The sequence below is a fragment of the Felis catus genome, chromosome A2, assembly GCF_018350175.1.
Source record: "Felis catus isolate Fca126 chromosome A2, F.catus_Fca126_mat1.0, whole genome shotgun sequence".
Lineage (NCBI taxonomy): Eukaryota > Metazoa > Chordata > Mammalia > Carnivora > Felidae > Felis > Felis catus.
Window position 1 is genome coordinate 75432608 of NC_058369.1, and position 21507 is coordinate 75454114.

The 21507-nt window shown below is 47.2% G+C and overlaps 1 protein-coding gene and 1 long non-coding RNA gene across 11 annotated transcripts in view; one reads left to right on the forward strand and one right to left on the reverse strand.

Annotated features, from left to right (window-relative positions):
* Positions 1 to 15350, forward strand: part of VPS41 (VPS41 subunit of HOPS complex) — a 186059-nt gene extending 170709 nt beyond the window's left edge. For both annotated transcript variants that reach the window (XM_006929098.4, XM_006929099.5), the window contains 4 exons: positions 11363 to 11462; positions 11569 to 11613; positions 13521 to 13600; positions 14623 to 15350. In XM_006929098.4, coding sequence (XP_006929160.1) covers positions 11363 to 11462; positions 11569 to 11613; positions 13521 to 13600; positions 14623 to 14703 — 306 coding nt within the window. In that variant the 3' untranslated portion in view covers positions 14704 to 15350. The remainder of the gene's footprint in view (positions 1 to 11362; positions 11463 to 11568; positions 11614 to 13520; positions 13601 to 14622) is intronic.
* The window catches only part of LOC109497398, a 103114-nt gene continuing 96448 nt past the window's right edge, over positions 14842 to 21507 (reverse strand). For 4 of the 9 annotated variants that reach the window (XR_006594102.1, XR_006594100.1, XR_002153573.2 and 1 more), the window contains 3 exons: positions 18042 to 19826; positions 15850 to 15938; positions 14842 to 15650 (listed from right to left, as the gene is read on the reverse strand). This is a non-coding gene — a long non-coding RNA (uncharacterized LOC109497398). Of the gene's footprint in view, positions 15651 to 15849; positions 15939 to 17726; positions 17804 to 18041; positions 19827 to 21208; positions 21347 to 21507 lie in introns of those variants that run through there. The other 5 variants (XR_002740435.2, XR_002740434.2, XR_006594099.1 and 2 more) reach the window with 5 other exon arrangements.

A 21507-nucleotide genomic window follows, 5' to 3' on the forward strand; every position in this document is an offset into this window, starting at 1 on the left:
GTCAGTGTGGAATTAGTCCTGAGACTGTGGGGGCAGTGAGTCCTCCCCGAGGGTGCTGAGGGATGCGGGTGGGAGGGCTGGAGCCAGGCCCAGCACCTCCATGAGCTGGGAGGCCAGCCTCTCGGCCTTCTGGGGCTATAGCACTGAGTAGCACAGCTTCAAGGAGAAGGGGTTTTCCTGAGGGCAGGACGCGAGAGGACAAGGGGCCTTCCTCAGGAGGGCCTGCTGGAAGTCGGGGTCCCGGGAGAGATGGGTGTTTGGTGCAGGCAGAGGGTTTCTTGTGTGCCAAGCTTTGAGATACACACGTGTTTATTTACAGAGGAACTGGGAGGTTGCGAACAGCCCGGTGAAAGGTTTTCAGGACAGAGAATGAGCCGGACGGGAAGGAGAGAGAATTGGGATGGGTGACTAGGTAGGCATTGTGGGCGGTGCCCCAGGGCTGCGGGAAAGTGGTCCAGGCGGGGGAACACTTCCTGAGTTCTGAGGTTGGAACCGGGCTTTGGGGAAAGTGGTTTCAGCATCTGACCTCATAAGGCCCTGCATGTGAGTGAGCCTGATGATGATCTGTGCACTTCACGGGCTCTTCCCAGGCCCGGGTGTGCCGGGACCTGCTCGAAGTTTCAAGTCCAGATGTGTTGAGAAGTCATTTAGGTGCGGTGTCCCTGAGCATCTCTGCCCCATGGAAGGCGACAAAATGATCAGTCCTCTGTCCTCCAGATTACAAATGCATCAAGCTTAGCCTCTAGGTTGAAAATGTGCCTGTTTTCCCAGGCTCTACAGTGCCGACAGACACACCTAATAAATCCCTCTTACTAGGCTCTTAATCCAGAGAACCAAGCTCCTGGGCCCGACTGGATTTCACTCCTCATTCATTTTTTATGAATAAAATTGCATTGTTCTGAGTCAGCCAGGAATAAAAATAAATTATTAGATGCAAAATGAATTCCATATTAAAAAATCATCCACTAAAACAGCTGATAAATCAATATTTTATCCTCTTAATTATGTTTTTAAGTGGACTGAGAGCTTTTCCTTAAGACATGTAAGTGTGCAGTTGGTGATGCGTTGAGGAGACCGGGAGTTCCTTCTCCAGTGGATCCCATAAACCTGACCAGGGAGTGGCCTCTGGGACGAGGGGCGAGACCCCCCGGGGAAGGTTGCAGAGCCTCTGGGAACTGCACCTGGGTCTCCCCTGGAGCTCGGACATCTCACTGGAAGGTACAGAGAGGAAACGCTGAACTCGGGCAGGTGGTTCAAACAATTCCAGGGGACGCTCCCTTCTTATATGTGAAGAAAGACTTTAGAAGTTTTTTCTATACAAAAGGCTACTGTCTGCCATTAATGGCCACTTATATTCTTTCTCCAGGCCACCTGTTAAAAATAACTTAAGCCTACTTCTAGATTATAGAGCATTTGGAAGTTTCCAGAAAGGTTTCACATACATATTTTTCACTCTTGGTCTCTTTCGTTTGTTCCATAAAAGTATATAGTTGATTTTTACATGTTCTCGCACGATAAAAATGGCTAGCTCCGTTAATCTCCCAAACTGGGGGGAAATTTTGCAGATGCACGTATTTGCGAGGACCTGGAACCTTCTCTGTTGGAGGCAGGGCGGAGGGGAAGGCCCCTGGTGGATATCGCGGACCATTCAGTAAACAAGGATCCACGGTCAGATGTCAGGGAAAGGGCTCCTCCATGTTGGGAGTGTCTTGGGCAGATTTACAGTAAAATGTGCTGTGCTGTAAAATGTCTTTCGCCACTGAGAATGCTTTGGGAGAGCACTCATTAGCCAATAGCTAATTGGAAACAGAAAGCAGGAAAAGTTGTGGGAAAAAATTTAAAATAAGTATCTCCTCTGGTTTTAAATTTTGATGTTTTCGAAAACGCAACAACTCTCCTCAGCTGAAGTTCAGCACGAGGCGCGTTAGCGTCCTATGACATCATTAATTTTTTTTTTAACGTTTATTTATTTTTGAGACAGAGACAGAGCATGAACAGGGGAGGGGCAGAGAGAGAGGGAGACACAGAATCGGAAGCAGGCTCCATGCTCTGAGCCATCAGTCCAGAGCCCGACGCGGGGCTCGAACTCGCGGACCGCGAGATCGTGACCTGAGCTGAAGTCGGACGCTTAACTGACTGAGCCACCCAGGCGCCCCATGTGACATCATTAAAGTGAAGGAAGATCTCCCCTCGGCCGCGGTGTTGGTGTTTACATTTTTAAAATTTACTTTATTATCATGTTTTTGTACCTTGTTACACAGTTCGTATAATGACTCAACAAATTTTACAAGCTTCATGAAATCCATAAGATGAAAGTAGTCCTGATTGTATTTCATAAACTTAAAATGTTCCTAGTCCTGGGGCGCCTGGGTGGCTCAGTCGGTTAAGCGTCCGACTTTGGCTCAGGTCATGATCTCATGGTTCGTGGGTTCAAGCCCCACATCAGGCTCTGTGCTGACAGCTCAGAGTCTGGAGCCTGCTTCGGATTCTGTGTCTCCCTCTCTCTCTGCCCCACCCATTTGCACTCTGTCTCTCTCAAAAATGAATAAACGTTAAAAAAAAATTTTATAAAAAAAAAAATGTTCCTGAGCCTGATTTCAAGGACAAAAAGCTTTTGTGTAATGTAAGATTATTTTCAAAACAGTATGGTATAAATGACATTTCAGTGCTTACATGAAACTGACAATAGTTTCCAAATTATTTTTATGCTATAGATTTTTCATGTTTATACTTTATATTTTTAAAATATTTTTATTTCTAAATTTAGCATTCATATCCGTTTCTCTTTTTATTTTCCCAGAAAAGTTCTAGCACTTTTGTTCTTATGGTCTTGTTTGACGGCCATTTCATAGTGGTCATTAGGGACTACTTCCCATATCACAGATGGGAAGGCTGTCTCAAAGGATTTGCCAGTCTGGGAAGCTGGTGAAACTGGGTTTGAGCCCAGGTCTTTTGACTCCATCTTGTGTATTCCTTACTGTTTGGTTACTCTGTTGGTCTCTGGAGATGCATTTGCGGCCCCGGCAGGTTACAACAACAGAGGAGTATCCGAGATTGACCAGGCAGCCTGCTGTCTTGGGAAAGCAGTGGACGTGATGTTTGCAGAGCTGGACTCCGGTCCTGGCTTTGTCACCAACAAGCCTGTGGCCCTTTGGGAGGGCACCTAACCCTTCTGGATCTCAGCTTTCCCATTCGATTAAATCAACATTTGCCAGCCTGGCTACACACCCGACTTCCCTGAATTCTTTTAAAACTTACTTTGTTTCAGTAAAATAAAGCCTTCCAGATCTGCTAGATTAGAATCTCCTGGGGAGGACTAGGGGACTGAATCCACTCTGATGTTCCTAATCGCTAAGCCTGGCGCAAGTCTGTGCGTTGACATTCGGCATTTAGGAACTTGGAGATTAGATGATCTCTAAAGTACCTTCCGTCTCTCAAGTTCTTCAGAGAGTCATTTCAGAAACACGCCTTTATGTTGTGCCATTTCTTCTTCTTCCTCATCTCTCTGCTTTGAAATCCAGAGACAAATAAATTAAGAGGAAATAGTGACTTCTTTCTTACCTGCCTTTTTTTATTTTTATGTTTATTTTTGAGAGAGAGAGAGAGACACACACACACACACACACACACACACACACACACACACAGTGTGAGTGGGGAGGGGCAGAGAGGGAGACACAGAATCCTCAAACCAGACAATAGGCTCTGAGCTGGCAGCACAGAGCCTGACGCTGGTCTCGAACCCATGAATGGGTGAGATCATGACCTGAGCCGAAGTCCGATGCCTAACCAACTGAGCCACCCAGGCACCCTTGTTACCTACCTTTTTTGGGGGCTCAGATGGGTGGTTTCTTGTTCAAAGTACATAAACTCTTCATTTCTTCCAAGAGATATATTTTTTTTTAATTTATAGATCTCTGAAATGGACTTAAAATGGATAAAGCGGATTTAAAATGGATTTTTTTTTCCCTCTCAAATGATTTCCATTTGGTGTCATAGCAGCTTTTAGGTGACATAGGTGGCCTATGACTACCAGGTGTAGCTTCTTTAATCAATCTGGCACGTGTATACTTTGTGCTGTTGTAAATCAAATACGATTGTAATATTGTTTTTGAACTCCCAACACGAGACCTTAGAGCCTTTCTATTTTTTCCTTATTTCTCTGCATTTCATCTTCTTTGATGATAATCTCAACAAAAAGCAAAGCTTTTTCAATTAGAATTCACATCCCATAGCATCATAGCCTACCTGATGGGTTAGAAATTAGGCAAAATGGTTACCCCGGCTAGTTCCGGGATTGGTATCGTACTGGGGCTTGTAAACCCAGGTAACTCTCTGTGTTTTGCAATTCTAATGACAAGCACTGCAGTATGAACAAGGCAACGTCAGCAAAAAATTCAACGCTCCAAGAATCTTTTAAAATAAAAATATCAGAAACTCGGCAAATTTTTACGGCATTTTTCCCCCCACAGCAGCTGTTTCCAATGAAGCATAATAACATCACTGATGTACGATTCTTTTATTGCTTTATAAAATATCTATGAGTCTGGTGCTTTGCACCGGGATGATGATCAATGACGATGAACTGCAGAGAAATCAGGAAAAACCGGGAGACTCTCCCTAGAGTCTTCTGTTGGTTTTTGACAGCTGTCTTATAAATACGTTCTTCTTTAATTTCACAGTAGAACAAGGTATGCTTACAACAGACCGATTCTAGATCCTACAGCTGGTTGGTTGTCTTGAAAGTGGTGAAGACGAAAAAGTAAAGGTAATTCTGGAAAGCTTTGCTCTATGGAGAAAACAGTGCACTGGTGAGAAAACAAGAGTTGAGAACAGAGTGTGGGGAGAAAAAATAAGGAAATGTCCCATAAGCAAAATGAATCTCTGAAAGGAAATGTGGTACTTGCTAAGCAACGCCCACACACACTTTTTGAGATGAAAGCTTGATGCCATTATGAAGTTGAGGAAAGAAAAGACCAGTGGTGTCCTTCCCTTGGTGAAATTCTAACATGAACTGGAGCTTCTAGTCTGAGATGTGGATTACACAGAAGAATGAGAAGTGCTGTGACAATCTTAGTATTTCCAAGAACTAAAATATTACATCAAACTCAAAGGCATTACTAGTTAAGTGTCATTTAAAACGAAGACCTGAGGGGCACCTGGGTGGCTCGGTCTCGGTTGAGCATCATACTGGGGCTCAGGTCGTGATCTCGTGGACTGTGAGTTCGAGCCCTGCATGGGGCTCACTGCTATCAGCAGGGAGCCTGCTTCAGATCTTCTTTCCCTCCTCCCCTATGTGCCCCTCCCCCACTCGTGGGTGCTCTCTCTCTCAAAATTAAACATTAAAAAAAAAACATGAAAAAATAGATCCCACAATAAAAAGAACACTATGATAGAAAATAGGAATACTTGAAAAATAACCAAATAGAACTCTTTGAAACTGTTTGGGTATTCATTTAAATTATCAGTTCAGTGCAAGGTCAATAGTAGATTGGAGTCAGCTGAAAGGGAGAATGAACTGGAAGATCTGATGAAATGGTATATGCAGCACAGAGTAATTAAGAGATCATAGAAAAGAGTGGCCAATGGAGACAGGGAGGTGAGAATGTGTATGTCCTCAACCACAGGACTTCTGGAGGAGAGAAAAGACTAATAGGGAAACCTCTAACAAAGTTGATCAAGAAAAAGAAAAAAAAAATCCATATAAGGAACAAACATGACAACTAGATGCAGACAAGATTTAAAAACTAAATGTTACAATTTTACATCCGTATATTTGAAAACTCAGTTTTCCACACCCAAAAAACAAATAATCCAGTGAAGAAATGGGCAGAAGATGTGAATAGACACTTCTCTAAAGAAGACATCCAGGGGCGCCTGGGTGGCTCAGTAGGTTAAGCGTCCGACTTCAGCCAGGTCACGATCTCACGGTCCGTGAGTTCGAGCCCTGCGTCAGGCTCTGGTCTGATGGCTCAGAGCCTGGAGCCTGTTTCCGATTCTGTGTCTCCCTCTCTCTCTGCCCCTCCCCCGTTCATGCTCTGTCTCTCTCTGTCCCAAAAATAAATAAACGTTGAAAAAAAAAATTTAAAAAAAAATTAAAAAAAAAAAAAAAAAAGAAGACATCCAGATGGCCAAGAGGCACATGAAAAGATGCTCAACGTCGCTCCTCATCAGGGAAATACAAATCAAAACCACACTGAGATACCACCTCACGCCAGTCAGAGTGGCCAAAATGAACAAATCAGGAGACTATTGATGTTGGAGAGGATGTGGAGAAACGGGAACCCTCTCGCACTGTTGGTGGGAATGCAAACTGGTGCAGCCCCTCTGGAAAACAGTGTGGAGGTTCCTCAAAAAATTAGAAATAGATCTACCCTATGACCCAGCAGTAGCACTGCTAGGAATTTACCCAAGGGATACAGGAGTGCTGATGCATAGGGGCCCTTGTACCCCACTGTTTATAGCAGCACTTTCAATAATAGCCAAATTATGGAAAGAGCCTAGGTTGTCCATCAACTGATGAATGGATAAAGAAGTTGTGGTTTATATGTACAATGGAATACTACTTGGAAATGAGAAAGAATGAAATATGGCCTTTTGTAGCAACGTGGATGGAACTAGAGAGTGTTATGCTAAGTGAAATAAGTCATACAGAGAAAGACAGATACCATATGTTTTCACTCTAATGTGGATCCTGAGAAACTTAACAGAGGATCATGGGGGAAGGGAAGAAAAAAAAAAAAGGGAGTGAGCCAAACCATAAGAGACTCTTAAAAACTGAGAATAAACTGAGGGTTGGTGGGGAGTGGCAGGGAGGGTGGGTGGGTGATGGGCATTGAGGAGGGCACCTGTTGGGATGAGCACTGGGTGTTATATGGAAACCAATTTGACAATAAATTTCATATTAAAAAAGAAAAGTCCATTTTCTAGGAAAATATAAATTACCAGTATTTACTCAAGAACAAATAGCCCTATAGTCATTAAATCAGTAGTCAGAACATAAAGCCACAATAAAAGCACTAATCCACAGTCAACTTTAGAGATTGGTTTTATCAAAGTTTTAAAACACAGGCAGTCCCCAGATAGATTTTGTAGTTAACCTTTTAATTAAGCCAGGGTCTGCGAGGAGAAGAGGGCAACATTTCTACCCCGCAAAGGAGGTGAGAAATGGTCTGTCTTCAGGACACGATGGACCCAACTGACACCTGAGGTCCCATCAGCTTCCAGGAAGAGGAGGACAATGCTGGGAGGTGGCCAGCCAAGCTGTCACAGCCCTGCCATGTTGATTCAGTGAATAGAAGAACCATAAAATTCATTCCAGAGAGAAACCCAACATCTTGAAGATTGCTTTGCTGCTCATCTGAAAAAATAAAGAATAAAGCCTAACAACCAAACCCAAGCAATCCCTATTTTACATAAACTTTTCCAGAGGATAGAATAGAAGAGCTCTTCAGTTCCCTGGGGGATGCTAGTCTAACCTTTCCAGCGTCCTAGGAGGGCAATCTAAGACCATTAGAGCCTCGTTTCTTTAACAAATGCAGAAAGTCTACACAAATCGTTAGCTAATTGAATCTAACCCTTTAATTGTTGACAGTATGTACATAACCATAAATGTCATAAATTCTCTCTAATCATCATCTATATGTTTGATACAATTCTAATCAAAACCCCCAAAGAATTCTTTACTGTCCTAAGTTTTTGTACAAAGTGGCTAAGATTAAGAAGAATAAGGAGGGGAGAGTTATGAGACATTAAAACATAATATGTGGGAATGTAAAATGGTGTAACTGCTTTGCAGAACTATTTGATAGGTACTTTAAAAATTAGGCATATACCTATTTCATAACCCAGCAGTTTTGCTCTTAAGTATTTATCCAAGATGAAAAGTAGGTCCACAAAAGAACTGTACAAAAAATGTCCTTTGCAACTTTATCCCTAATAGCCCTAGAGTGGAAGCAGCCTAGATGTCCATCAACAGGAGAGTATATCTCCAGATTGCTGCCTCTTGGTCACAAACCAGATGCTGTATCTCCGGACCCCACATCCACATTCCAGGCAGGAAGATGTGGGAAGCAAAGGGCTCTTTCCTGATGAGGCTTTGCTTTTTTATTTGGAAAAGGATGGCTTTCCAGCCTCTACGTTCATCTCATTGGCTAGATCTGTGTTGCATGAGTCCCAGGCAGCTGCATGGTTTAGTTGGGGACACACTGAACATAGTTGAAGTCATGTTTGTAAAAAAGGAGGAGGGAAGGTAGCGGGCACAGAAGTGTCAGCTAGATCTGAAATCTTTTCTTTTTCTTCTGAAATCGATCTGAAGCATACGGTAACACCTTAATAGCTTTGCTCAATCTAAGTGCAGAGACTTGAGTATATTTTATTCTCTATGTTTGCTGTATTTCACGATTTAAAACGGAAAGTAGCCTAAAGTAGTGGCAGAGGATATATTCAAAACGTGACTGGCAGTGACTCGATGGCATTTTGGTCATAAAGACCTGGATGGCAGGAGAGCGTGCCTGTGCCCCACGGACGTGAATAATGCCAGGTCTGCAAGGCTGGAGACCATGGGAGGTGAGCGTCCACAGGTGGGAGCAGGCTGCGTGTGACCACCTTGGAAGATGGGAGTTGTCGGAAATCATGAAGGTCAGAGAGGGCTGAAGAGGACAGAGTGGGACTCCGCCACCGATGTTTTAATAAAGGCGTTCGTGGGAAACACCAAGTATCCACTTTTAAGGTTGAAGTCAGTGACCACTACAGCCGATTTTTCACGAGTCACTGATGGTTGCTACAGCGAATGATCCAAGGTCAACCTAATGCCTTGTCGTGTCTGACACTGAAAATAGTACCTATCTGATGCTACGGTGTTCCTGTGTGGGCTTCACTCACCTGCTCTGATTGCCCTCGGAGTACTCCCGGTTTTGTGGGATAACTGGTTCTTCTGCACCGATGGTAGCTGCATTTCGTGCTCTACCTACCTGCCTGGTATCACGTAAATGAGAAACCGTTTTTGTGTTTTCCTGCTTTGGAGGCTTGGGTTTTGGGCAGATGAAGTATAAAGTAACATATACTACGCTGTATTTGTGTATTTTCCCTTCTCCTGGCTGAGGGCCTGTGAATACTGAAGTCTTTCCTAGAAAATGCCTTGCTGTGGGCAGGCGGATTGTACCTATTTAGAAAAACGCAATCCTGGTAAAGAAACGGTTCCTCCTCAGTTTGCAGGGTTTTTTTTTTTGCATTTTCTTTTTTAAATTTGCAGGCACTGTGGCTTCTGTCTGTACTGCTGGGTCTGCCCTTCCTCCTGTATCACTCGTGCGGGAGACCCACTCAGGGTCAGCGCCAGCTCGTTTTGAAACGTTTTACCAAAGATACTTTGACACTGTTTTTCTTAAGTTTTTATTTTGGTATCGGAGGCAGAGCAGTTTTCTATGTTTGGTTATCAATTTTCCTAAAGTTACTAACATCAGTATTTTCTTTTATTTTTGAGAGTGCGAGCGAGCGAGCACATACATGGAAGGGGCAGAGGGAGAGGGAGAGAGAATCCCAAGCAGGCTCCACATCATCAGTGTGGAGCCTGACGTGGGGCTCAAACTCACAAACCGTGAGAGCAGGAGTCAGACGCTCCGCGAGTCGAAGTTGGACGCTTAATGCACTGAGCCACCCAGGCGCCCCTGGTATCAGTATCTCCTAGATCTCTTTCTTACCATATTTTTCTCTTCCTGTGTGCTTTAATGATACCCATTAAAGTTTTAATGCCTTTTTTAAATGAATCCAAAATCCGATTTTTAGTAGCATTTTGAAGAAGAAAACGTCATAGGCAGTGTCTCGATTAATGTAGAAATCGTAGAGCTTTATTTCCTGTTCAGCAGTACTAGAAATGGCAGGTACAGAACTTAGATCTGGGCATCAGCTCTGTTTTCTTGAGTATTTGCTTTTGTAGGACTGGGGAGCAAGCCCTTGGGCTGCATTCCCCCCAGCCCATGCTGTCCAGGATTTGAGAGGAGCGTGTATTAGTGTAGACATTGGGGATAGCAGAGCCCAGGTGGCCCAGTGGCATGAATTGAAAACCTGAAAAGCAAGACACATGCGTAGTATGAAGAAGGGTGGGACGCACCTCTTGAGAGCAGCATTCGCTGTGACCCAGAGCTGGAACGAGGGAGGCGGTGAGGGCATCATTCTGTGAATTTCCAGGACAGTTACATCTGACCGCACAGAAACGTGCATTAAGACCCATCGAGCCAGAAGAGCGAGCCACAGACCCTGCCACAGAGAGCCTCACTGCCCTTCAGGCCCTGAGTGTCCCCCTCTTAGAAAAGCAACAAGTTCTGGTTAAAAAAAAAAAAAGGCACTTGGCATAAGCACACCTCACACAGCCTCTGCCAATTTCTAACAAAACACCTCGGAAAACCCAGAACAGGCTGGAAACTCTCACCGGGGCCCATGGAACGGGGCAAAAGGTACAGCGGGTGGTCTGTCTCCTGTGCCCCAAGCAGGTGGGCACTCTCTGTCTCCATCCGCCCCGGCTCCAAAACACAAGGTGGGTGCCACCCAGCAGCATTGGCCTGCACTGTGGGTGTCGTGACTTGTGAGGCTGCTGTGGGGGTCCCTGCCTCTCCTCGTCCAGGCAGCGAGGGAGAAAATATGTAACTTACAAAGTAGCAGGAAAAATGCATAAAGAAAAAGCACAGTACTGGGATGAAGAAAATGGATCTTGTAACAGAATATGAACATCTGTGGTCAGTTTTCAGTCGTCCGCCCCCCTTAAGAGTCCCCAAATTGGAGGGTTAACAGAGACACTTGAGACCCTTAGCACTGTGCTGAACAGTTGGGATGGGAGAAGAGAGGGATTGCGGCCAGGAGGGGGGTTAAGACAGAGATCCTGTCTGCTTAGCTGCTCTGTGCCCTGTTCCTTGTCTGTGATATGGACCCCGTATAGATCAGTGCAGTAGATAGACGGAGTTATCAAATGGAACATTCTGGAATAGCTGGTTTTCCATCCTGGAATGAGCAGGTCACAGAGGGGCAGAACTGCCAGGCAGAGTCCGAGTTAGGAAGCCTTGTAAGATAACGTCAGGGTTCATTAATACACCCTTCCTTGCCAGAGTTTTACATCCGTATGTCATTTCACAAGCGCTACAGGAACGGCCATACATTAAGTGCAGTTGTGACTGCACAGAGGCTGGAAAGGTTGGTCTGACAGGTTTGGAGGGAAGAGTGTACTGAGGGCCGGCAAGCAGTGAGTGCTTCCTCGGGCAGCTTCAAACACCAATTTTCTGAATCCCCAGTAAGAGGGTTCTCCCCCATATTTGAGTCTTCTAAAGATGTGGGTTTCGGTTTGTTTTGTTTTGTTTTACAACGAATGCATCAGATCCTGCTTCGTGAAGGCTGCAAGAAGATTCTCGTAGCCGACTCTTTGTCCTTACTGAAGAGGATGCACCGGACTCAAATGAAAGGCGTTCTGGTCGATGGTGGGTATCATTGAAATAATCCTATTGGAACCATAGGCCTTGCTTTCAGAAGAGACAGAGCAAACAGAAAGGCTGTCTAATCCCAAGTGTGTGTGTTTCCTTGCAGAGGAAAACATCTGTGAGTCGTGCCTTTCCCCTATTCTTCCGTCAGGTAAGATGGTTGGCGGGCGGAGATCCCCCAAATAATGTGTTTATGAGGAGAATTAATTTTTTTTAATTTTTTATATTTTTGAGAGAGAGAGAGAGAGAGAGAGAGAGAGTGTGTGTGTGTGTGTGTGTGTGTGTGTGTGTGTGTGTTCACGTGGGGGAGGGGCAGAGAGAGAGAGAGAGAGGGAGACACAGAATCCGAAGCAGGCTCCAGGCTCTGAGCTATGAGCACAGAACCCCAACACCAGGCTCGAACTCACGAGCTGTGAGATCATGACCTGAGCTGAAGTCGGGCATTTAACCCACTGAGCCACCCAGGTGCCCCAGAATTAAAATTTTGACGTTAGCTAATCTATAACTTCTGGAATAATCTGTGTACAGAATTTCGGCCCACAACCCTACCCAGTTGCAGGCCGGCACCACCATTTTGTAAAGCTGAGGCGCTCATCCTAGAGTGAGCCCGCATTACCTGGAAGGCTCGGGAAGCCCAGAGTGCTGGTACCCCCCCAACACGTGCAGAGGCAGTAGTTCCCGAGCAGGACCCAAGAATTTGCATTTCCGACACGTTCCCGGGTGACATAGATGCTTCTTCGGGAGCCATTCTTTGAGAATCATGGCTTTAGAGTAAAATAGAATGGAAAAACTACCATCAACATGTTTAAATTCCAAGGAACAAGAATCGTGTGTATCTAGAAAAAAATTGTACACCAGCACAAAAAAAAAAAATTGTACTTCCCTTTTCTTTAAACTTTTTCTCTGCTCTGTGGTTATGGGCCCTTAAGTTATCCCGATTTCGACGGAAACCTACTATGTGCCGCCTCCTCAGAACACAAGCACGTGTTTATTTATAGTTGGTAGATATATATATATATATATATATATATATATATATCTCGTCGTGTGTAATCGGAGCGCCTTACGTAAGGATAGGACAGAAGAGGAAATTCCAGAATTTGAAAATAGCAATTAAAGCATAGCTGTCGGGATGCAAAAAAAGTGCTCCTTTGATACAAATTCAGCACACAGAAGTACCCAGAGAGCTAGCTGCTGCAGGGTTTACTTAGCTTTAAGGGATAATCTAACAGCAACATGAGAAGTCTGTTCCCCCCAGGGTCTTTTCTAGAGGAAATGGGTTTGAAGTGTTCATGTTAAAAACCGCAGCGGACACAGGAAAAGTGAGCTTTCGCAGTGTTTTTAGGCCGTGTTTTAACAGACCTGCAGACCAGTGCACCCGCGGTGTGTAATTAAATTCTGCAGAAGTGCTCGCAGCACGGTGCAAGGTCACAGCCTAGGATTGTCACCCTGCTCTGCCCCCAAGTCACTGAGTGGTCCTGGCCAAGGCAGTAGGTGAACTGGCAGCATTTTTCTAAAGCCACAGAATGGACTGAGGGATATGGTGTGTATAGTGTGTGTGAGGGCACAGGGAAGGGAAGAGGGGATACACATCCTAATTTGTTTTAAGTCTTAGAATGGGGGAGGGGCGGAGAGAGAAACCCAAGCAGGCCCCGTGCTGTCAGCACAGGGCCTGATGTGATGCTCGGTGTCACAAACCATGAGATCATGACCTGAGCCAAAATCCAGAGCTGGACACTTAACCAAATGAGCCACCCAGTTTCCTCCTAACTTTTAAAATAAACGTGGTTGCATTCGCTGGGAAGCGGTCCCCGGTTTGTAGGCGTAACTGACGTGGAGGTCTGTGACCTTGACTCAGAGCAGCTCGGTTGTGGTAGCTGCTGTGCGTTTGCTCCCAGCACCCCTCGGGGATGCCTCTGTGACCGTGCGTTCCTCCTACGGTGGCTTCCTGCCGGAACGTTGAACCACAGCTGGACTTGCAGTCGGGATCGGTTCTCAAAGTTCCCGATCTGCCTGTTTCATTGGTTTCTTCTCTCTTTTCTGCCCTGTGCCCCCCAGATGCCGCTAAGCCCTTCAGCGTGGTGGCCTTCCACTGCCGCCACATGTTCCACAAGGAGTGCCTGCCCGTGCCCAGCATGGTGAGTGGGAAGTCCGAAGTCTAATGTGTCATCCCGTGGCTCTGTGGCTTCTCAGAATTCGTTCTAGATCCCACGAGAAAATGACTTTATTCCTCAAGGGTAAAGACGCTTAGTATACTACCCAGTAGTGTCCCCTTCTCTGTGGTTGCGGTCACCCGCCGTCTGGAAGCAGGCGGTTGTCTTCCTGACGAACAGCCAAGTCAGTAGTAGTCTACACGATGCCTGTTTCGTTCCTCACTTCACCTCCTCAGGCAGGCATTTCCTCCTCCTCTTCCTCATGGGAAGAGGGGTGAGTACAGTACAAGGTAAACCGCGTTCATGTAACTGTCATTGCAGTGTATTGTTATAATTTGTTTTATTCTCAATCTTGTGCCTAATTTATCCTAGGTAGGGATGTACAGAAGAAACAGTGTATTTAGGGTTTGGTACTGTGGTTTCAGGCATCCCCTGGGGGTCTTGGGACATACCCCCACGGGTAAAGGGGGATTACTGTGCTAAACCCAAAATCGAGTGGATTCATGTAGGTACAATTGATGAGGGTCAAGCCATACAGCTGCGAGATACAGTGAAAACTATTTTCTAGTGTTCACTTTCTGTATTGTGACACTGCTATTTTCAGTATCAAGTCAGGTCCCCCATGTGCCGCCTGGTCACATTAGACTTGTTTTGCTGTGGGGGGGGGGGGGGGTTCTCGGAGTCTCACAGAACCCTCTGTGACCCAGCAAAAATCTCCAGGAAATGAAGGGACATTTCCTAGCTTCCTCCCCACCCCCTGACCAATGCTCCAAGATTTCTGAATATGAGAATAGAAAGAGTTTTTATTTTTTTAATGGTTATTTTTGAGAGAGAGCGTGCACACAGGGGAGGGGCAGAGAGAGGGAGACAGAAGCTGAAGCAGGCTCCAGGCTCTGAGCTGTCAGCACAGAGCCCGATGCGGGGCTCGAACTCACGGACCGCGAGATCATGACCCAGGCAGCCGAAAAAGCTTTTTTAAAACCCGTGTCTTGTAATTACATTTCTAGAATTCGCCCGCACAGTTCTGCAACATCTGCAGCGCCAAGCACCGCGGACCAGGAAGTGCCATCTTGGAGTTGAAGAAATAGCCCGGTTCGGCTGGTCACCCCTCCTCCCCGTGGTCTCCAAGACTGTTTTTGCAACAGTGGCAGCGTTCGTGGACACCAACGCTGTTCAGAGATCTGTGCGTGTTTAGGTCACGCTCAGAAGAGGTGTGTTCATCTTTGCCTGCCTGCTCGGGGCTTCTCTCTGCAGGTGACGTTAGGGTTCCCCCCTGTCCCTGCCTGGGGCTCACACTCCACACTCGGTCGTTGGCTGGGTTCATTCTTTAGGAACAGAAGAGAAGGGAGCGGGGTAGAAGTGAGGTTCTGGACCCTAGCAAGGCTTTCCGGCCATCGAGTGCACTGCCGAGAGCCGTCCCCGCTGCCTGGGCGCAGCTCCAGGACCTGCCCGGCAACTTGGACCTGTTTCCACGGCCTCTGCTTAATCAGCCCTCCCATTCTGGGGGTGGCTTTGGTTTATGGCATCAGCTGTGCTTCTCTTAATAGGCATCTAATGAAACACTGTGTAAATTGTCACTTAGTCAAGGACATCTGGGAATACCAGGCGCAGGCTGGCGTCATGCTGTTTCACGTTGACTGATCATGTGTTCTCTGTGTCCTGACGACCAGCCGTGTCCGGCCCTGGCAGACAGCCCAGGTTTGTTGACTGAATAAATGTTCGCTCTTACAAAAGACTCCCTTGTAGCGAATTCTGGCCCCCTAAGAATGGAGGAGAGTTTCCACACCTCAGTGAGGTGTGAGGGGTCATGGTTGGGTCCTGCCAGCTGGGAGGAGGGAAGGGATGTTAGAGAGTCTGAGAGGGAGTCTCAGGAGAAATGGGACCACCCAGTGGCGGGGCCTGGGCCTGACACGTGTCCTGCAGCCTTGTCGGCCCTCAGGGAACACAGAGTGGAGGATGCAGGGACAGGATCCGAACTTGTGACCATCTTGCAGCAGTCGGCTTCATCCATCCTGGGCTATGTTGTGCCGACCTCCTGCCATGGGTGGAAAACACATGCTGTCACCACACTTAGTCCCACGGACACGAATAAATGCAACTCTCTGCTTTATTTTTTGGGGAGTGGGCGGGATGCTCATGCGTACTGAGCGCCTACCCACCACCGAGCCTGGCCCCGCCTTCCCACCGGCAGCACCTCGTTTCATGCTCAAGGCACCCCCCCAGGAAGAACATACCACATCCCACGGTATCCTGTCGAGCAACTGAAACAGGGAGACATCATCACAGTCGCAGAGGTGACTGCCGAGCTCCAGAGCACGGCTCCCTGTAAGAAATCGGGGCAGAGGGCCAAATTCAGAGGAAATGCATGGTGGGTCTCCACAGCAGAGCCCCAACATTCTCTAGCAGACATCAGGCTTTTCCTGTTACTCCTACAGATCCCAAACTAGAAAGTCCTCAGCACCTCTCCGTATCTCATTCCCTTGTTCCGGTTTCTGCCGGTTTTCTTTGTGTTCTAACCAGAGAAATCCTTATTTCACCAAAAAGCTCACAAGTAAAGCCAATTTGTAAGCACACGTAAAAAGTAAAGCTGCTGCACTTCCTTTGGGGAAGAGGGGCGTGGCTGCAAAGTGCACGTTCCCTCCCACCCCTGTACAGAAAGCCACTCTGAGGGTGAAACAGCCAAGTTCAAGGTTCTCTGGTGAGAGCCTGTTTTCTTTTTCTAGTCAAAAGGATTTTTATACTAGTTTAAGAATGAAAAGTTCTCAACTTTTTTTTTTTTTTTTAAGTTTGAGAGAGAGAAGGCAGCATGATTAGGGGAGAGGGGCTCAGAGAGGGAGAGAGAGAATCCTAAGCAGGCTCCACATTGTGAGCACAGAGCCCCCCCCCCCCCCCCCAGGGCTTGAACTCACGAAACCACAAGATCACGACCTGAGCTGAAACCAGGGTTGGACGCTTAATCGACGGAGCCACCAGGTGCCCTGACAAATTTTTAATTTGGTGGTTATAATCTTTATATATTTTCATATTCTAAAAACAAGCATTTGAGCAATTACTGTGGTCGGGCGTTGTTGCAAGCACCATTTGTATTCTTCATCCCAACTCCGAAACAGGACCCCCCCCCCCCCCAACCTCGTTATCTAACAGAGAGGAAGCCAGAGCCTGTAAGGCCGAATACATCTGTCTCAGGTCAGGTAGCAGGCAGGCGGCCTTCAGAGGCCGTGATCTTAACCACTGTGTATTTGATTTTTTTTTTTTTTAAAGTATGCATTTGACCTGTGGTGGTCAGCACATAGAAAACAAAATCCTCTCCAGTCCTAGAAGGGAATTTGTTATAAAGTAGCCAGTGGCTTACTGAATCATCGAGAGGACAGAGGAAGCAGATGCAGGGAGGGCGTACAGGAACTCGTCACAAAGCCCCCCACAGAACTGGGCTGCCCAGCACCCCCAGCCCAACCTCCGTCAGAGGACAGGAGACACGGAGCATGTGAACCACTGCTTTTAAGTAAACTGTGTAAATAAAAGTAGGCACATTTCTCAGTTTCTTTTCATGCTCAGTCAACACTGAATAAGGATTATGTGTGCACGTCCGTGTAGGAAACCTTTGTATGTGCTAAATACCACGCCAGTTTATTCTGGCTTCTCTAACCAAGACTCAGCCTATTGAAACTCTGCCAATTTTGATACTAAGCAGTAACTGACTTCCCAGACCCCCATCCTGGGCTTGCCGCTGATCATCACTTTATAAAATCTGGAAAGAAATGCCTTTCCTCCTGCACCTCCTGTCGGGGTGATTCGAATCAGTGTGATGTTAGGGACACAGGTACGATAGGAGAGAGAATGAAAAACGTGGCTTCCAGAAGCAGGGATCCCAGAGTTAGCCAATGCCCGGCCTTTCTTTACACGGACCCAGAATGGTGATTCTAAATGAAAATGGGGTCATGTCGCTTCTCTTTGAACCCTCAGGAATCCCAGTGCCCCGGATGTGAAGGGACTTCAGGTTTGGTCCCCGAGCTCGGTTCCCCTTGCTTTCCCATTGCTCTCCTTTAGCCGATAGTCCCGGGGCTCAGTGTGACTGACTCCTCGCCCACCCTGGCCTCCTCAGATGGCTCACCTGTCCTAGAAGGCACCCGGGGCTCTGTCTGCCTTTGGCATACCACACTGCAGCGGTCCACGTGCACAGACTCAGGTCTGCAAAAGAGTAACATTTAAATCCTCTCTCAAGGGGGTGCCTGGGTGGCTCAGTCAATTAAGCATCCAACTTGGGCTCGAGCCCCGCGTCCGGCTCTGTGCTGACTGCTCAGAGCCTGGAGCCTGCTTTGGATTCTGTGTCTTCCTCTCTCTCCGTGCCCCTCCCCTGCTCATGCTCAGTCTCTCCAAAATGAAAAAAACATTAAAATCAATCAGTCTTCTCGAATCCATAGTCTACCTTGTGGTGTGAAGTTCATCTCCGTTCATGGTAGATAAATCGGGCTTTGCTGTAGTTTAGGGACGCCTTCTTTCTTCTGTGGTGGCGGCAGGGATCATCTCAGTGCGTCCAGTATCCATGAGAAGAAGGCATCTCGTCAGTTGGCCTCTGTCCACACTGGCGCTGGTTGGAAGGCCACCATCCCCACAACCTGCTCTCCCCTGCATCTGCCGCGGGCATCTCCCAGATCTCTGCAGTCCCAGCCTGTCCCTGGTCCCCGCTTCTCGTACTGCCCCTGCTGCTCCTGACCACCAAGCCTCTGTCTGCCTCATGGCCCTGGTACCTGGGAAATTCAGTCTGGTCAACCGAGTTGGTCTCCGTCTATTGCCTCCTTGCCGTTCCCAAGAGTGTGCGTGGTAGGTGTGCGGGGACAGGGTACGTGTTGGTTTGTAAGGCTGGCTGCTTCTCAGAGGAAACAGGAGGTGGGGACCCTCACATAGCTATCTGCTGAGTCCATCTTTGCTGAGACTGCAGTGTAGGGCTCAGAGCAAGGTGGCCCTTGCCACTCAGCTCTCTTCTCTCGGGACCGGTCTCCTCGGGCTCTCCCCCAGTCTGGTTGAGTGCTTCCTACAGGCGCAGTGGAACTGGCTGCCACGTTATGTATCGTTGATGGTACCCAAAGGCTGAGGGGCCTGCAGGCTGTTGGCTCTGTGAATTTTTAAGAACTTAAAATATGTCTGCCTCTACAGTGGACTGGGAACCAGGAACAAGGAACATACCGTGTTCCCCTCTCCCCTGGTAGAGGGGCACCCAAGCACCTGACAATGTCTGCTGAATGGAAGTCCAGCCTTTCTCCCTTGTTCAAGATCGAGAAACGTACACCTTCCAGCATCCTGTGACATGAGGGACAGGACTTGTAAATGTGGTAGATGTGCTCATCCAGAGACCCACTGTCTCTTCCTCCCCTTTGGGGTCTTCACGGCCACCATCAACAAGTCTCCTTTGTCTCCATTCTTCCACAGTCGGTACGATTTATTCTCAAGTGCTAAAATCCTTCTTTGAGTGCCCTTCCTCGTGTGTCTCCCCATCCAGTCTGCCATCTTTTCTCCCCATCTCCCTCTCTCTTCCATGCTCACTGCCATGGTCTTGACCCAGATTCTTACCATCAAGCCTCTAGATGGATCAGAACCAATCCCTTCTCGGTGTTCCTGCCTGCAGTACCCACACTTCTGATTTATCCTGCACTCAGTTTCTGCATGAATCTCCCTTCCAGACTGATCCAGTCAAGTTCCCAGACATTTTGCTATTCCCAGTGCTAACACTCACTCTCTACAGTACGTTTTTCCACGTATTCAGTTCCCCTCTTCCAACTCCTCAGTTTAGATCCCGTCCAGCCTTCAGAGTCTAACTTAATGTCTCCCCAGGTCCAGGTCCTCCCCAACGTACTCTGCCCCCCATCTAAAGCGGTCTGCACTCCAACCTCCCACGGCCCTGGCAGAAGCAAGAAAAAGGTATTTGTGATACATACCTATACATGAATTGTTCGTCACCAAATGCATGCTACAGAAAGGCCACTCAGTAAACGTCCCTTACTGGACTGAACAAAGACCTCATTCTCCTGCTGGGCATGGGGTTCTTTCCTCTGGAAGGAGTGTTGGTGATATTATGGCACAAAGAAGAGAAGAGGCCTCCTTGGGCAGTTCCTGTGCTTTCTCCTTCCGGACACCTAACGGCAACATGGATACATCTGCTTTCCAGAGTCCCCTCTTTGTGCTGTGATTTTCGAAAAGTAAACCATTCTATTCACTGTCAAAAAACAAAGACATTAGGAAGGTCCTTGGTCCCAGCATTATAAGTGCCTGACTAGGTCAGGTCACCACAGGTCAACGTATTCAAATGAGTTAGGCTAAAGCATTTTTTCCAAAATGAATCTAGCTTCTTGCCCCAATTATTCCAAGTAGCCTCAATTCCCTCTTCTCTTTGATGTTCACACATCAACGGGAGCTTTTCAAAATTCATCAACTGCTCCTCGACTGTAATGATCATGTAATTCGTGACTCCAAGCACAACACTTTGAGAATGTGAGGGGGTGCTATTACAAACCACCACAAGCCAACGCAACAGTCCCTGGCAACTTAGGAAGCCTGTCACCCTTCTTTTGACGCCTAGTACTACTGGCTCAACACTACGTGTGACAGAGTTGAAGAAAACGATGCCGCTTAAAAGCCAATGCTGACAACAGGTTCTGTCTTCTAAAGGCAATTGGAGGGGCCAAACCGCTGAAAACATAAACCTTTCTCCTGCTCGCCTGCACTTACAGAGGCTGATGGGCCAAGTGACAGAGGCTCAAGGGGGCAAGAGGAAGCATCAACACTTGAGAACCTCTGCAGGTTCCTGGCTGCACACTTTTACATAATAAAAGTTAGCAGAGCTCTGTCTGGGGCAAAGAGCTGAGATGCTCTGCTAAGGGAGGGGCACTGAGAGGTGAGGATTTTAGGGAAGGGGAACAAGCAACTGGGATAATCAAAGGGATTTAAGACAAGACCAGGGGCGCCTGGGTGGCTCAGTTACGCTTCTGACTTCGTCTCAGGTCACGATCTCCCAGTTCGGGAGTTCAAGCCCTGCATCCGGCTCTCTGCTGTCAGCACAGAGCCCGCCTCAGATCCTCCGACCCCCTCTCTCTGCCCCTCCCCTGCTCGCTCTCCTTCCCAAAAGTAAACATCTTAGAAAAGACTGTTCAACTGTATGTTGTCTTGATGCCGAACCCCTCCTACCTCCCCACTGCGTGTTCAGTAAGGTCTGGTGTATAAATAGGGTCATCTGTGAGTAGGTTCTAGGGGAAACTGAGGAGCTGGGTTCTACATCCAGGACCCTGAACAGCAGAGGGAGCAGAACACCCGCAGGAGGCAACAGCCGGAGTTGACTGAGAACAGGAGTTCAGACCCGCGTGCGACAACAAAAACATAAAAACCCCGGATTTGCTGGCATGCTGGGGGAGCAAAAGCTGGTCTTCCTAAAGGAAAACGGATGAAGGCCCTGAGCCAATTTTATATAAACGTGAAAGGACGGACTGGGTGACTTCACTTACAACTGAGTTACATATTCGGGTCCATATCGACAAGATGTGACTATGGAGTGCAAACTTAAACTTCAATTTTGTAGATAATTTTACTTCAGAAACTACGTACGTGTTGTCACCGGGCTTTTATTCTGATCCTAATATTTATCCAGTTTTGTAGGCACATCTGTGCATGCTGATCTCTTCATGGTTGTCTTACATGTAGATGGGGTCTGTGGATGGTGCAAGGATGGCCGAAGGAATTCACAAATGATAGAATAAGAATGGGGGCGTGATGGCGGCTCAGTTGGCTAAGTGCCGACTCTTGATGTCGGCTCAGGTTGTGCTCTCATGGTTCTTGAGTTCAAGCCCCACATCGGGCTCTGTGCTGACAGTATGGAGCCTGCTTGGGTTTCTGTCTCCCTCCCT